At 28.4% G+C, this 17,348-nt stretch overlaps 1 protein-coding gene and 1 long non-coding RNA gene across 2 annotated transcripts; one reads left to right on the top strand and one right to left on the bottom strand.

Annotated features, from left to right (window-relative positions):
* Positions 1–2,880: 2,880 nt before the first annotated feature.
* On the top strand, positions 2,881–3,637 carry LOC149055353 (uncharacterized). The gene is made up of 3 exons (XR_016191894.1): positions 2,881–2,968; positions 3,050–3,195; positions 3,259–3,637. It is a non-coding gene; the product is annotated as an uncharacterized LOC149055353 (long non-coding RNA).
* Positions 3,638–13,811: 10,174 nt separating this feature from the next.
* On the bottom strand, positions 13,812–16,256 carry LOC149055352 (uncharacterized). Its single transcript, XM_089229681.1, has 7 exons — positions 16,148–16,256; positions 15,830–15,983; positions 15,259–15,710; positions 15,023–15,191; positions 14,750–14,934; positions 14,517–14,685; positions 13,812–14,407 (listed from the first exon to the last, which is right to left on the bottom strand). Exons 1-7 carry the CDS (start codon positions 16,214–16,216, stop codon positions 13,947–13,949), a joined length of 1,659 nt encoding a protein of 552 aa, XP_089085807.1. The 5' UTR covers positions 16,217–16,256; the 3' UTR covers positions 13,812–13,946.
* Between the last annotated feature and the right edge of the window lie 1,092 nt (positions 16,257–17,348).

Here is a 17,348-nt window from a genome sequence, read left to right as displayed (position 1 = left end):
GCTCTAGTAGGAGGCATCCATCCCGCGTCTGTCTCATGGTGACATTGGTCCCGATCTCCTCCCTGGTCAGGCCACAGTTGCGCACCGCCAGTATTGTGTCATTGTAGTTCTTTTCCTCTGAATTCCTGATCAGAATCGCTGGTGGTTTATTGGAAAAACCTGACGACTGCGGACGGGGGCTAGCGGTGTGCTGTTTGGCCGTGGTCGTCTGTTTTTTCCCGGACTTTGATCGTCTGCTAACAACTTTTGACCAATCCTCAGCATCTGTTTCCATAGCGGTGTCCGCCTCAGTATCCTGGGGGAGCTGGCTGCCTGGCACCTTGGTTTTGCTTGCTCTTCTGCGAAAAAATGCCGCCTTTGATTCGATAACCGTGTCGCTATTCCAATAGCCCGGTCAACATCACATCTGTGGAGGCGTCAGTCGTAGAGACGCTTTTGCTGGAGTAGGCTTCGGTTGGTGTGAAGTTCGGTAATTTAGCTATGTTGCCGTTCTTGGTAAGAAGAGCATCTACCGCATGGAAGGCAATATCGGTTTGGCCAAGTAAGTAAAAAAGATGATCACGAGAGATACTGTCCGATGTATTATCAATGAGCTTCTTGGTGTCGGAGGCTGCCGCTTTCAGCGTGGACCGAGCCTTGTTCAGCTGGAATCTGAGGTTGACACTCCAGTTGCTCGTGTTGACCAGCGAGGGTTCCAAGCTGTCCTCAGAAGGTTCTAAGGACTTGAATTTCTTAGTCACTTGCCCGTACTGAGCATTTAGGTTCGGGGCGTGGGCGTCCACCTGGCTCGGAACAGGCTGTCCGACGTGAGAGGCCAGGGTCAGGTGGGTCTGATCCATGTCCACGTTTGTACCAGCGGTGTGGTGGGACACAGTGGCGAAACGACCGTAGTCTTTGAGAAGCGATTGCTTCTTGATTTTTTTAAGGTTTGGGAGTGGGTGGGTGCCGTGGCTATAATATATAATAGATACCTATAGCCGGTAATTCGGTGGTTGGGTGGGTAGGTGTTTAAATTGTAAGTTTGCTTATGGGTTATTTTAGGTTCGTTTCGCCACTGGTGGGACATTGCGTTACCGGGGGCGTGAGCCCCGGGTGACTGGTAATCCAGTCGTCCTCTTCTGCTTACTTGTGCTCAGCTATGTCCTGAAGTTCCAGTCTTAACTGCTGTCACGGACTGTGCACGTTGTTCCAGTTGGGCTGCTGACTTGAAACTGATTGCTGAGCTTGTCTGGCTAAAGCCGCTTAGCTCGTGGAGTGTGGTAAGATGCGCCTGCGCGCACGAGGTCTCCCTGGTTGGCCGGTGGGCGTGGCTTACGCACGTGATCTTCTGCGGTTGGCCGCTTGGGGTGGTTGCGCACGTAGTCGCGCACTAATATTAACGAGACTTGCTGTGAGGGAGTTACCGAACGCTGCGTACGTCTGCACTGAATGGCAGACCCGACTCGACTCCTGTTACGTTTTATTTAATGAAACTCCAAATCTTTCTATTCTGCTTTAATTACTTTAAAAATTCTATTTATAAGCTCTGAATATAATACGGTACGAAAATATTTCAACTTTGAAATATTCCTTTTATACTTTTACCACGCAATGATGAAAGAGTGATGCTAAATTGCCTATATGATGCGCCGTTTCAAATTTAAAAATACAATATTATTGTTGTTAATTATTAGTAAATTTATGTGTTTGGTATGACTAATGACTATAACATCATCTAGAATATTATCATGATAAAAAAAAAATAGTTACACTTTAGAATATTTGTTTAAATAATACTATTTTATTATAGGTACTCCTCACCAAGGTAACATAAATAATGTTACATATAATATCATATTATTCTATAAGCACAATTATATATTTTGTTAGTTTTATGGCTACAAATGTTCATTATTATTTTTTTTTTTAAACTAATTATTATCGTTTAATACTATAAATTTTATAACACAGAAATTAAACTCTTAAAGGTCATAATATCGTCTTCTGGATTTGCCTATTTTTGAATGGCGTTTCTTTTAAATAAAGGACCGATTAAAGTTTTAAAAAAGATATGTTTAATTACTATAACTGCATATTTGTATACTATATTTTCATTAGTAGTACCATCTTGCCCAATACTGATGGTTGGATGGAATATCTACCCATTTGATGTTAAACTTGTTGAATCGTCTATACTTTTCATGACTGGTGCATCCATAAGTATAGTGGAATTTCATGTATGGCCAAACAATATCAAACCGAAAAATCAAATTATTCAATTTTTTTGTGAGGTATAGATATACTATTTTGTTCTTAATAAACAGGGGGACTGAGCTACTCTTCAGTTTTCTTCAAATTATAGCGTACCCCTTTATTATATTTATATCAAGAAATAGGGTTACTATTAAATTAATTTGCTTATTTATTCAACTTCATTTAGAATCTACCTTTATTTTTTTTTCCAATTCAACCACTGTTAACATGGACGGATAGGCCATTTTTGGCCTACCGGAAAATTTAAAAAAGCGGCCCTCGCATGAAAAAAAAATTAATAATACATGATATTAAAGGGCCCCACTACCGAAATACGAAGGGGGGCCCACCGGGAAATGCTCGCGCGATAGCCCGGTAGGCCTATCCACCCATGACTGTTAATAAGTACCTAATAAAATAATCTTAAATCATATGTATAACTATTATCATTATTTATATATATATATTTAAATATTGTTTATATTATAGCAGAGAACACCTGATGCTTTTAAATTATTTTCTTCTTAATCTGTATTAATTATTAAACATTTATACCGATATTAGAAATTAGAATATATCATATAAATTGAGTTAATGTAAAAAGAAACTTGTGATTTTTATATATAATTATTTACAGTTGTATATAATGACGACATGTATAATGCTTGTTTATATTCTATTTTGGCATCCAATTGTTGTGATTGTATCTATTTTAACTGATCAATTGAGTTTATTGGTAAGTATATCTTATTGCGGTTTACTAATACACACTTTAATACTTATTAGTTGTTTGTTTTATTCTTTTAAATATACATAGACAAGTCAATGGTTGGAATCTACAAATGTTTACAAAAGGAGTATCCCTATTTGTATGGGAAATATCCGAAGCACAAAGTTTTTATGCATCTTATTAGGCATATTACTATTGTATTATACACTTAACAAATTCGGCACAAAAGACTTGTAACTATTATGATACTATAATATAATATTATCAATGATAATAATATTTTTATACTATTACAGGCGACGTATAAAATGTTTCTTATTTTAAAGGAATCTATGGTTTATTATTTACGAATATCTATAAGACGAAAAATTTCATAAGTGTGTTGCTACTAAAACAAGATTTTTAAATTGAACAGTTCTAGTTTCTAGTATACAATTTTATGTATTGTATCAGGGTATGAACATGGTCTTGAGAAGTATTGGTGTTGTAAATGATTTGTTTTATTATCAGATGGTTAAATTTTATCATCAATTTTCCACCATCGTCTAAACAAAATGACGCTACATTACTACTTATACAAACGCGTAGTATAGAAATACTACAGTATTGTTGCAACTATATTGAAGTCAAAAATATTTAGTACTTGTTTAACATAAGTTTAATCAACATTTTGAAAGCATAAATTATTAATATATATTATATACATTATTACATTATACAAACGTTGGACCAACTGAATTAGTTAATTATATTCATTAATTATAATTTGTAACATTCTATTCAAGTATAGTAGTTGTAGTTGAAATAAGCTTATAGTTTAACATAGGTTTAACTTGCAAGACAAACTAATATTATTTTTTACTAATTTACAAATACTGATTGTATTGTGGTTTCACTAAATGATAAAAAAATTTATCGAGCAAATCTTTTATATTTATTACTACGTATATTAAATTGTTTTGATATTTATATAAGTATTATTTTAAATTGTTATACTAAATGTATTTTTGCTAACTTAAATATCTAAGGTCCTACTATCTTAGTGGTATCTGGTAAGTACAACACTGCGTAGAACTACTTAACAATACTATAAAAAGAAAATATTTTTACTTAACCATTACCATATAATTATATAAAAATGAAACACTTAAAACTATAATCATCATAAAACAACATTCATTATTGAGAGTTGAGACAATGTGTTTTAAGTCATTTTATTTTCACTACAACGCGTTGTATAAAGTAATGTTCCAATGCGTTTTTCCTAGTTTAATTCAACTGTTTAAGTCAGAAATAAAGTTTCATGCCCCTAAAATGAATGTATATTATAATTGTCTAAGCCTCCAAACAAGTCTTTTGATGCCAGCCTACCCCACAAAAAATCACTCACGTTTTAACGTTCAATCCCATCACCTCTTATAGTTATAAGTTATAACTTATAAGTTATAAGTTACAACCATCCCATCATTTTTAATCCAGGGCCATGCATATAATGATCCACTAGTTCAATAATATATTATTTATTTTTTGACTTAATATGTCTAAATATTTAAGTAATCAAACAATTTAACTTAATTCAATATATTCTGTTCTATGCGTCAGTGCTTACAAATCTTTATTTTCTTATAGATTGACTATTTATATTCTAAACTTACTATAGAGTACAGATTATAAATAACATATTATATGCTACCCATAAATTTCTGCACGGTGTTAAGTAAACAATAAATAAATAATTAATATGTGATAACTAATTAATATACTATAAACACTTGAATAACTTTAAATTTGAATTGTTCCTTAGGATACGTGTTAACAAACAAAACATTTCAATTAACCCCAATTTTCAAAGGTCTCTGATGCAGTAACCGATGTCTTGACAGCATTTAGGTTTCTTTACAATATAGTCTCAGAACAAGAGTTCAGAACACATTGAATATTGGTCTAGGGTAAGTCGACATTCAATCAATTTCAAATGCGTTAGTAATAACAACTATAACCTCGAAAATAGAAATCGATAATTTGATTAATTACTTGATATCAAACGCCATCTCGAGCATTTTAAAACTGTCACGGAAAATATATTTATTATTAGGTAGTCATAGTTTCCTTTGATAAAATAATAATCGTATTTGTATAGACACTATTATTATTAGACACTATTATTTATAAATTAATTATCAATTGTATTTACTACTTGGTTGTAATTAATATGATGGTTAACACTTATACCTACCCATGAATAAATTATAAGATAAAAAAATTTTGGTTTTCACTAAAAATATACATTTTGAATTAGTATTTCAATATTAATAAAATAAACGTTTAAGAATTGTATGCATTTGTATCATATAATATTTATTTTAAGTATGGTTGAGGAAATATGTTACATAAAAGTATACAAACATTTATATTTTTTAACAACTTAACGAAATATTTTAATTATTTATATTTTTGAATTTTGGTAATACCTAATCTATAAAGTTATACGTTTCATGTCAAAATTAGAATAACTGTTTTATTGAGCGTAAATAGTTAAGTCATATACATTCATCATTCCTAGAATATTTAAAAATTTATACAAAATAATTTCGTCTGATGCGTTTAGGATGCTGGCTGGAATAAAATTTAAACGTGTTTTTCTATCAAATATTTATTCGACCATTTTGTTTGTCGAAGTCTTGAAGTGGACTTACATAACATTCAATATTATGATATATTTTCCTCTTAAAATATTTTTGTCTGTTTTCGATTTAATTAATAATTTTAATTCTAATTCAGTTATAGGGGACCATTATTATAATTTAATCGTTCGTTTCATTATATAGGCCACCCTGTTAAGAACCGTTCACAGTCATGTATAATGGATCTATATATAAATAGATACATAGTTATATGATTTCTTAAATTGTTTTAATTGAACAAAAAAAATCTTCATACGTGTTATAGGTATAAGTACAATATTTTGGTTGCAATGTAGCTAATTATTATATTATAGTTACAGGATTTTAGTATATTATATTATCACATTAGGAATAAAAAAAATGATGTATGTTTGATGTTTATGTTGTATTGTTGTTGTATATTTATGAAGGATAAAAAAAAAACCACAGCTGTATAGTTACAACGCCATAACTGATAATGGTACGTTATATACATACTCTATAGTAGCATTAATGTATGTACTATCATATACGTTAACATTTATAATTTAATTTGTATTTTTAATGTATTTGTATTGTAATTTTGACTGTAATGCACTTATACGCGTGTATATTACAGAGTTAGAATGATATAACCATAGATTAAAATGATAAAATAATTTATTTTATTAGTAACTATCTTAAAAACACCAGATAATATTCGATGATTAAAATGTTTGATTAAAAATACAAAGAATTTGAAATGACGTATTTTTAAATTATCATACAGGTATTTAAAAATTAATTTTTTTAGTAAGTCGACCTTTTTAATAGGATTATATGTTTTGTTTGTATAAGGCGACTACTGATAATATATATATTGTATAGTTTATACTATATTTACAATTTACATGTTACAACCATGAATATCAATAGGTTGATATTCAATGTAAAATATGTCGATTTATTCTGCTTGCAGGAGGTATTAACATTTTAATACCAATATTATTTAAGTTCTTACAATTATTCTCATTTTACTTGAAAATTAATTCCCGTGATACCTTGCCTATTGTATAGTAGACATTGAGCATTAAAAAATATACAGGGCGATTCTTTTATCAAACAACACTCATTATTTCAAAAACTATTGATTTTTTTCAAATTTTTTTTTTTTCAAAATTTTAGAAATCTTGTTCTAGAACTATATATTTTTTTAAATATATTCACCCTTATATTTATCAGGTTAACCATTATCAACTTTTGATTTTCAAATGACAACCTATACTTAAAATTTCATAAACTAAAAAGGCTATTATTTCAATGAATTTTCACGTTTAAATTTTCATTTTTCGTTAATCCGTTTACAAGATATAGCCTCCCAAAGTTGGGTGGTTTTGGGTGGTGTTTGTGTGTTATAGGTGTATGTTAGGTGCGCCGTGGAAGCAATGCGAAAGCAGATCCCGCGGCGTCGTCGGTTAAAACGGAAAAAAAAAAAAAAGGTGTATGTTAGGTGGTATTTACACACAAACACCATATAAGTGTTGTTTGATAAAAGAATCACCCTGTATATTATATACTATACAGGGTGATTGATTTATCAAACAACACTCATTATTTAAAAAAGTATTGACTTTTTTCAAGATATTTTTTTTACATAGTTTCAAGTTATTAAAAACCCAACGATTTTATTAAAAAATTATATTTTTAAATATTTCATCCTTATCATTTTTTAATTTTTTTACTTTTTTGAATGACAACATAGAGTTTTAATTTCATATTCCAAAGCAGAATATTTTTTTAAGTATTTTGATTCATAAAAATCAAATTTAGGACGAGTAGTTTATGAGTTATAAGTAGTTAAAGTTTAGATTGGCAGAGTGGAGTGGTACGGGGTTACCCCGCAAAATGTTTGTCCACTACTCCGCTTGCGTAAACTTTAAATACTTATAACTCATAAACTACTCGTCCTAAATTCGACTTTTATGAATTAAAATACTGAGAAAAATATTCTGCTTTGAAATATGAATTTAAAACTCTATGTTGTCATTCAAAAAAGTAAAAAACTTAAAAAATTATAAGGATAAAAAATATTTAAAAACATAATTTTTTAATAATTTGAAACTATGTAACAATTATTTTGAAAATAGACCATACTTTTCGAGATAATTAGTGTAGCCACTTAAAAGAATCACTTTCGACTTTTTTTGAGTTATTTATAGACCACTGAAATTTTCGATTTTTTTGTGAATTTTTTTTTGAATTGTCGGTAAAAAAAAGTTGGACGACCAAAAAAACTTGAAAATTTAATACACGGTTCCTTATGAGTTGTTCTTATTGCAGCTAAAAAAAAAAGAACGATTTTCTTTTTATTCTTTTTATTTTCTTTTTATTAAGTCACAATTTTTTTTAATAAGCGTTTACAGTTCAAAATTTTACGAAATCTGTCGAAAACGCGAAAATTTGCAAGTAATTTTGAAGTTGAAAAATCATAAATATTTTTGCGTTTATAACTAAGGATACAACTCTAAGTTTTCCATAAGTTTTCCTTAGACGACTGATTTTCAATTTGTCTAAAAAATTTGAAGTGTCGATAAAAATTTTTTGGCCCTATCAAAATACTTGAAAATTTAATACAAAGTACCTCATAACTTATTCTTATAGTGATTAAAATATTATAAGAATACATAGGCACAATTAATTTTTATTAGCATTTGAATTCAAATATTGGCAAAAAATCGTCAAAACCATGAATATTGCAAATTAGTTTTAAGTTGAAAAATCATAAAATGTTTTGCGTTTATAACTAAGGATTAAAAATACAAAACTAAGTTTTCCATAAGTTTTCATTCAAGTAGCTATAGAGAAAACTCGAAGCATCATTATAGGAAAAAATTTAAGTGCGTTTGAATTTCCAATTTTTACGAAATAGCGTAACGATAACGATTTATCCTCAAACAATTTTAAATATTTGTTATTATTCAAAAAGTATAAGTCGTAGATACTTGAAAATTTTATCAGTTATTTAGATTAGCATTTTCTTTATATGATTTAATTTTCAAAATATTTTGACTTTTTTTGAGATATTTATAGACAACTGAAATTTTCAATTTAGAATTTTGACAAAATACGTAATAATCACAAAAATTCACAAATTGTTTTAAGCTAGAAATTCATAAAAAGTGTTCTTTTTAAATCTAAGATTTGAAAATTTAATACAAGATTCATTACAAATTTGTCAATCTTTATCACAAAAAAATTTCCACCGGAAATTCAAATTAAATTTTTATTAACATTTGAATTTCAAATATTGACAAAAATTCGTCAAAACCATGAATAGTTGCAAATTATTTTGTAGTTCAAAATTCATAATATTCTTGTATTTATATCTAAGGTTATAAAATTTAACACTAAGTTTTCAATAAGTTTTGCTTCAAATAGCTATAGAGAAAATTTGAAGCGTCATTATAGGAAAAATGTTTTGAGCGTTTGAGGGTTTAAATTTTTATGAAATCGCTTAATGATAACGATTTTTCCTCAAACCAGGTATATGTATATAGTATATCTATGAAAATATAAGGTAATAGACATACAATTGGTGGTGGGGGGGATGAACATTGTCCGGCGGAATCAATGTGTAGATATTATAAACAGTAGACGGCGGAATCAATATAAACCTTTTTCCTAAGCAGGTAATTTCGGCGGAATCAATAAATCCCCATAGACACAAACGTTTTGAACGCCTTCCGTAAACAGCAAATTACCTTAGGTTATAAAATGTTAATATTTTCCTGGAAAGGTTTACTGATCAAACTATATGATGTTTAAAGTTTTAAAATTTATTTTTTATTCTCTGCAATCATGGCTTATGAAAATAAAAATAACTATTTTTGGTAACCTAATTTTAAAAGCGCTTGCTTATTTAGAATTACGTTGGTATACACTTGATATAAAGATAACTGATTAATTAATTAATTTTTGTTAGTTTAAGTACATAATGAAAAAAAAACTTACAAATATTTCTTTATAAGTAGATTATATTCAGGTACCTATATCTATATGTAACTAAGAAAATATAATCTTTGATCGATATACCTATGTATAAGTAGTATTATGTAGGATTGGTATATAATTATCATACATATACCATGTGTGTTCGTATATTAGTTAATTAAACACGATACAAATGTTTTCTGATATTAATATTAGGTATTTGGAAATTTAGGTATATAATTAAAATAATTAAAATTTAATTTATAATATACATTTTATAGTTATGAACATTGCCTTATGGGTGATTTTATCATTCTACATTATAATAGATATTTTTACTAACATTAAGTAATACCAACGTCGAACACAAATACTAGGTACCAGAAACTATCAATATTATCTATCATTTTGACTTCTAAGTTCTAAATGACTACTCGAAATATTAAATACGACAATGTGGTACTTACACCATTTCATAATTCCATACCTGTTAAAATAATATGTATACTTTATGTTCAAACCAAATTAAGTGTATACATTATTTTTAGTTCGATCTGAATTTGATATAATATATATAAAATATTATATTTAATAGTTAGCTGTAAAAAAAATAATATTATCTAAGAAATATATTCAGAAATGACGTGTAAGTAATTAAAATTGTTTTAAAAATTGATTAACTTTTCTGTTTTCATTATAGATTAGTGTTTACATAATATAATAACTACAAAATGAATAAATGCTATCTTTTATATAGATTAGATTATTAAAAACTGCAATTAATTAGGGTTACAACGTGGTACATTAGACTGACCCGATCGTTGAAATTGACAATGAAACCTAATTAAGTATAGTATATGCATCAAAATATTATACGAATATATGTGCACTAAAATATTTTTTCTCATAGACCATAGTTTCATAGTTTCACTGTATTATGAAAACACTCTCAATCCTCACAATTTATTTGCATAAACTGAACAAACGGTTATAGTTTAGAGGTAAACAAATATTTATATTTCTATTAAAAATAACCTAACTCATGTTAAATAAAACAACATTTATTGTATGCCAAGAAATAGCTAAGTGAAAACTGACATGTAACGAGGTTGTTTCAGAATTATTATATTGATTGTGGCTTAAAAAAAATATTAAATAGGAATCGGTAAATGGTCTAGGCCCACCTTAGTATCGAGTATCTGTGTGATAATATTTGATGTTTTAAATGTTAGGTTAAAACAAAGGTGGATAGACAAAGTCGAAAAGAACCTAGTGGAAATTAGAATTCAGGATGAAGAAACAGTAGCACAGGATAGAGATAGATAGGTAGCAAGTATATGTGGTGGCAATGGGCTTTAATGGCCTTTAAAAAACACGTAGAAGAAGATAAGTTATGGCCATTTACGAATAGCATATGATAATCTGTATTCTTATTGTTTATAATAAATAATAATAGTGTCGGTAAGTGACTGTACTTACGTCATAGTTGTAATCCATACTTGATATAACTAAGTAAAATTTTCAGATATCTTTTGTGATGATTTTAACCATCAATTTAAGATTTAAGATTAAATTTTAATTTTTATATAAGTAATAAATATTCTCATCGACGGTTTCATAAAAATGTTAATATGCGAGACAAATTCTTTGTTATTTATTACAAGTTTTATATATGTATAAAAAAATTACTCATGTTTTATTTATAGTAAAATACACCTATAGGGAAATTATTTTCCAGTAATATATAACGGACGATAATCTTCCCTTCATCCCCGTGAAATGGATTTATTAAAAATGCACATTAAATGTTTTCGTTTTTCATCTTATAAAGTGTTGTTAAAAATTTGAAAGATAATTCTTTTTTGAATTCGAACCTAGTAATTTTGTTTGATAAAAAAATTTGCTATTGTTTGTTTTAAACATTTTTCTTTATTAATGATCGAATTTGTATGTTAGTTTAAGTGAATACTATACTTTGTTGTATTGAAATAGGAAACAGTTGATCAGTAGTTAAAGCTATATTGCGACAATAATTGTGTTTGTCTACAGAACTACGTAACTCATGAGAAAATGATCAAAGCTTTAACGTAATCGTTTTTATTAAATCTAAAACACTAAAGTAATTGATAATAATTAACCACCAATAATTTCACCTTTAAACATTTTAGATATCACAGATAGCGGAGATACAATTTGGACGTGCTCGAGAAAAACCGGGACGCAATAAGTATTAATTTTTATTAATGTTTGTCATATTACCTTTTTATAACGTGTGTGAAGTTAGCCCCCCTCCCCCATATTGAAAAAATTTAACCGGGACGCAACTCGCAAGCAGCGTTCAAGAGAAGTGTCCACTATATACCTACTGCAAGCGTCTGTTAAGATAGGTTTCACTGGATGAGGTATTTTTGTATTGAGAAATCTATCTAAATTCAAATCTACTCTATAAAATATTTTAAATATAATACCTATGTGTGACGTATAATTGTGCGCGCGCGTATGTGCGTGTGTATCGTGTACGCGTGGTGTGTATAAACAGTTACTATAATACATAATATTCTTACCTATAATATGCACGTATGACAATATTATTAGGTACTCTTTATCATCGCTGGTTATTTTTGTTGCCGGTATATTTTATATGATATTACTGATATTATTAGCACACGCAAACACGAATTATTGCGCTTGTTATTATATTAACTAAATAATTTGCGTTATTAAAATTATAACGCGACGCATTAATTATCGCAATATTACGAGTACCTACGTACATTGGCGCGTAATACGCGTGTGCCTCACACAATAATTTGCTGCGTGGGCCGCGACCACCATTTACGTAATTCAATATTACAATTATAAATTATAATTAATATTATGTTATTGTGTATTACGCGGTTATACCTCGTTATAATTATATAACTTATATTTGTTGTATCTATATCGTACGCGTTTAATGCGGATTTATTTTATTTCTAACCTATATTATCTATACCTATTCCATTTGCCTTGTGCGTGCAGTTCTACATACGTGAAACGTGTTTCGTTAATTAAAACAGCGATCGTTTTAATTCGTTCGGCAATGACAGTTTGTCGTAATGCTGAGCGTAATTGACGCAATTGGAAAGATAATATTTAAAAAAAATAAAAACAAATGATGCTTACGCGTGTTATTGTTTTGAAATAACATTTTTCCACTGAGCACTGCAGCAGAGACAGCGACACTCAAAACCGTTGGCAAAATCCGATATGACCCAGATCGCGCGCAACATAATGGCAAGCCGGAGGAACTCAGACGGGGCGTTTTCGAGAATCGGACGCGTCCGCGAATCGAAACGACGCAGATTTATAAAATTGAATAATAATTATAATAATATATTACCAACTACAGAATAACAATTTTTTAATACTGTTCACAGACAGACGAATTACGTACTTACGCGTGATACTATAATAAAACCAGAATCGATCAAACAACTTGGTATGGCATACCATGTATAACAGATAATATTTCTTTCAATATGCGTATTTATTTACTAAAGTGTTAGAGAAAAAAATTCCGGTAGTCGATTCATCTGGAAAAAAATCATAATAGGTACCATCTGTCAGTCTACAGCAGGGTTCTACACTGAAAAAAAAACCACGATCATATTAACAAAAAACTATGTTGGATTGACAATAATCTTGTTGATATACAGCTAATAAGATAATTGTCAAACCAACAAGTATAAAATTGTTAATGAGACAATAATTCTAATAATATAGCATTGTATTATTGACAAATATATTGTTAAAATGATAGTTGAAACTGTTAATTCAATTTATTTTTCATCATTACATTGACAATAATCTTATCACCGTAATAATAATTATTACTTATTCATCCATTTTCCATTGTTAAATGAATATCAGCATTGTATTATTGACAAATATATTGTTAAATTGATAGTTGAAACTGTTAATTCAATTTATTTTTCATCATTACATTGACAATAATCTTATCACCGTAATAATAATTATTACTTATTCATCCATTTTCCATTGTTAAATGAATATCAGCATTGTATTATTGACAAATATATTGTTAAATTGATACTTGAAATTATTAATTAAATATCTTTATCAGCACTAAATTAACAATTATCTTATCATAATTATCAAGGCTGGATCCAGAATTTTTTTTTGTGGGGGGTTTACAAAACATGTATATTGTAATTTTATTGAATTTAGGTTTTGATATTTAGTTAAATATTACAATTTTTTATGCAAATAATTATTAAAATAAAAACGCAGTATAGATATACTCTAAAAAAGTACTTCTGTATTTTACATTTTTAAAATACAATTACTATTTATTGAAGTTCAGCTAAAATTTGAACCAATTTAGGGAAAGGTTTATCATATCTTGAATGTATACAAAAGAAATATTTTTGAATAAACAACCATACAATAGAAGATTCAGACGGATATTCTAGATTAAACAATTGGAATATTTTAAAGCATACTTCAATGGATCTGAGCACTGAATGCACCTTATACATGACCGAGTCAAAGTATACCAATATTTCCTTTTGAACATTTATTGTACCGACAATCACGATAAATGGTTGTATAGGAATCCCTTGGTTTCGAAGTTGCTCAAGGTGATGTTGCTGGGCTTCTACAGATTCTTTAAATACTATAAAGCTATCTTGAGAATCTTTGATAGAATATTTAGTAATATTTTTCTTGCCGTTACTGTCTTTAGTTACCTTTTTTGACGTAGGCGCAAACATAGCATGCAATAAATAAAATAGTGCAGCATTTTTGACATCTATAATTTAAAATTTTAAAGATTCATTATCAAAAGATATGTAAGATACAAATGAATATAGTTTACACAATAAAGTAAAATACAATTATTGTTTAATTGAATATCTTACTTTCGTTTATATCAATGTCATTATTATTTGATACATTTTCTAATATTTTACGGCAATTAGTATCTTTGACTTTTTCATCAAGCAGTTTCATAATTTTTTCTGCTTTATCATTGAAATCTTGGTAAATATTATTAGTATTTGGAAATAAAGCGTTAAAATCAATATCAATCTGAAACATAATTTGATAAATATTAAATTATGTATTTTATTCACTAAACATGTTAATTATTTACTAGTTTATGTCCATAAGGGATTAAATAATGTTTCCAGCTTTTTAAAATTTCTGCTGTTGACGTAGCACATTTTATGTTATTTAGACGATAGTTTATGGTTGCCTTCCACATTGACTCTAATTCTGGATATGTACTTGAACCATGTTTAAGAGCATCTAGTATGCCATCTATTTCAATTTCAGAAACTAAAAATATGGAATATTTTATACACAAAAAAAGGTATATATATGGATTAATAAGCATCTTCAATTAGATACATTCAATAAAATTTACCAAATTCTCTTTCAGTCCAGTTGGTTTTCTTGTCATTATATGTTTTATGTTTGACCGCTGTACTGGGGACTAATCCATTGTTTTTTAAATTTCTTAAGCAATTATAATATTTGGCATATAATTTTCCTTTTGGATTCTTATTATTTCCAATTTTCATAAAATATACATCCTGTAGATACACATACAATTAAATAATTATTTAACAGTAATCATAGTGAATCAATTCCAATAATTACCTTTACTTCTGATTTAAACATCACTACAATTTGATCGGCAATTGATTCTGCCAAGATGACAGACATTGGTAATTTTTGTGTTAGGACACGTCCAATGAGGATATCGACCAGCGTCGATCGAATGCCATCATTCAATTTATTATTTTTCTCATAATAATTTAATATTAGAGCACCTTGTGTAGTAGAGTTTAAAACTTCATCCACTTTCAATTGATATTTGATATTTGATGATTTTTGAGTATCTTCTACAATTGGTTTGCTTGAAGGGCACAACACAATTTCACCCAAATTTGTACTACTATTGTGGTCATTGCTTACAATACTAGCATTTGTTTGCCATTTTGTAAGTTCATCTTCAAATTTAAAAATTATTCCCCAAGGAAATGTTGATAATAGTTTCTCGACATGATACGTTTTCATAATAGCTAGAACTTTAATATCTATCAATTGATCTACATAAAAATTGCAATAAAAATTACAACAAAAATATATTAGTTTAAAATTTTTAGATTTATTAAGAATATTTTATTGTAAATAGTATACTAAATTTAGAACTAAATGGAATTCTTACCCACACAGGTTTGATATACACACTGTAAACCCCATTTTTTAAGTAGTTCTTTAAGTTGTGGTAATTCATCATATGGGTAATTATAATCCAACATTTCATTTACAGCAGCATGCTCGTTACTTGATAAATCAGGTAACTGACCAATTTCAGTTAACTACATAAGCAATGAAATAAATATTTAGGTAAGTAATGAATTGTTACTGGTTTCAGTACTATAAGAACTAGGAATGGATAACATTAATTTACTAAGTTGTAAAGTATAAACAATAAAATAATATAATAACAATTTTATTTTAAAAAAATTAAAATAGCACATACATGACAAGAGGAATCTTCATCATAAAAATTGACATGATGTGTATTAGGATTGTCATTACTATTAGCCATCTTGATTTATAATTATAATTTGAAACAAAAACAACAGAATCTATATAGTTTAATCAAAAAAAAAGAGAACATTAATGTAGTACCTATATATATTTTAGAAGTTATACATGATGATAAATAAACCTAAATACAAATACGTTTAAAGCATAATTGGTTAATAACAATTATTAATGTAATTAATAATACTCTTTTAAACGGATCATTTTTTGACCAGATGACATTTTAGTTATATTTATTGGAGGTCCACTAAATTCATCTACATTACAAATACAATTACGATTAACAACTTCTTCGCTATAATCTACACTAAAAGATTCATAATGAGAGTTGAAATGATTTAACTTTATTTCATTAGCCAGGACATACACTATACTATCTGGTTTAGTAATTAATACAATTTCACATATTTTAAATAAGCATATTTTATCATAGTTTTTTGTTAAAAAATAATCTTTTTTGTATACAATTCCATTTAATTTTAATTCAGTATAACAGGCATATTGTAGCACAGATAAATTAAGTTTGTTATTTATATTTTCTGTATAACTACTTTGAATTTTGTGTTTATCATTTACAATAATTTTTTTTTCTGGTAATACCATTAAACTATGAGCAAATTTTAATTGCATTTTTTTTGCTAAGGTTAATGTAATATTTTTCCTGGAAGTAGTTGACCTAGCATACATCTTTATTTCCTTGTGTTTGCCTTCATACCGAAAACACCAATAATGTCTAGGAGGGCCTGAATGTATTATTATTGTTGGATAGTGGATCAAAAAGTGATGTTTCGGTTTCAAGGTATCATTGAAGAGTGTAGTATACATAGAATTATGATTTGAAATTAATTGTTTTAGATGAGAAATTGCACTATTCGTAAAGGTATATGATAGAAGAATGTCTATAATTTGGAGCAGTGAAAGAAAAAAGGCCCAAACTTCATCATTCTCAGGAATAAGATCTCCTATCATAAGAGGAAAAAAATGAACAAAGGTCATAACTTCCCTAGCTGACATTTTTAAATGTTTTTTTTCTAAATGAATCATTTTTATGGGAGGTGAAATGTTACCTATCTCTATGGGTCCATAATTAAAATTCATTTTTCGATTGTTTAAAGTTTCTAGCGAAAACAATT

Source organism: Diuraphis noxia, unplaced genomic scaffold, assembly GCF_037042655.1.
Source record: "Diuraphis noxia isolate RWA-SAM2 unplaced genomic scaffold, SU_Dnox_SAM2 contig0005, whole genome shotgun sequence".
Classification (NCBI taxonomy): domain Eukaryota; kingdom Metazoa; phylum Arthropoda; class Insecta; order Hemiptera; family Aphididae; genus Diuraphis; species Diuraphis noxia.
This window is presented reverse-complemented; position numbering and strand designations above follow the sequence as displayed.

Excerpts from the sequence above, each read along its gene's own strand:
- LOC149055352 (XM_089229681.1), bottom strand. The coding sequence starts at position 16,216 with ATGGCTAATAGTAATGACAATCCTAATACACATCATGTCAATTTTTAT. Across the intron at positions 15,984-16,147 it reads ATGAAGATTCCTCTTGTCAT|TTAACTGAAATTGGTCAGTT; the intron begins GTATGTGCTATT and ends TTGCTTATGTAG. Across the intron at positions 15,711-15,829 it reads TGTATATCAAACCTGTGTGG|ATCAATTGATAGATATTAAA; the intron begins GTAAGAATTCCA and ends ATTTTTATGTAG.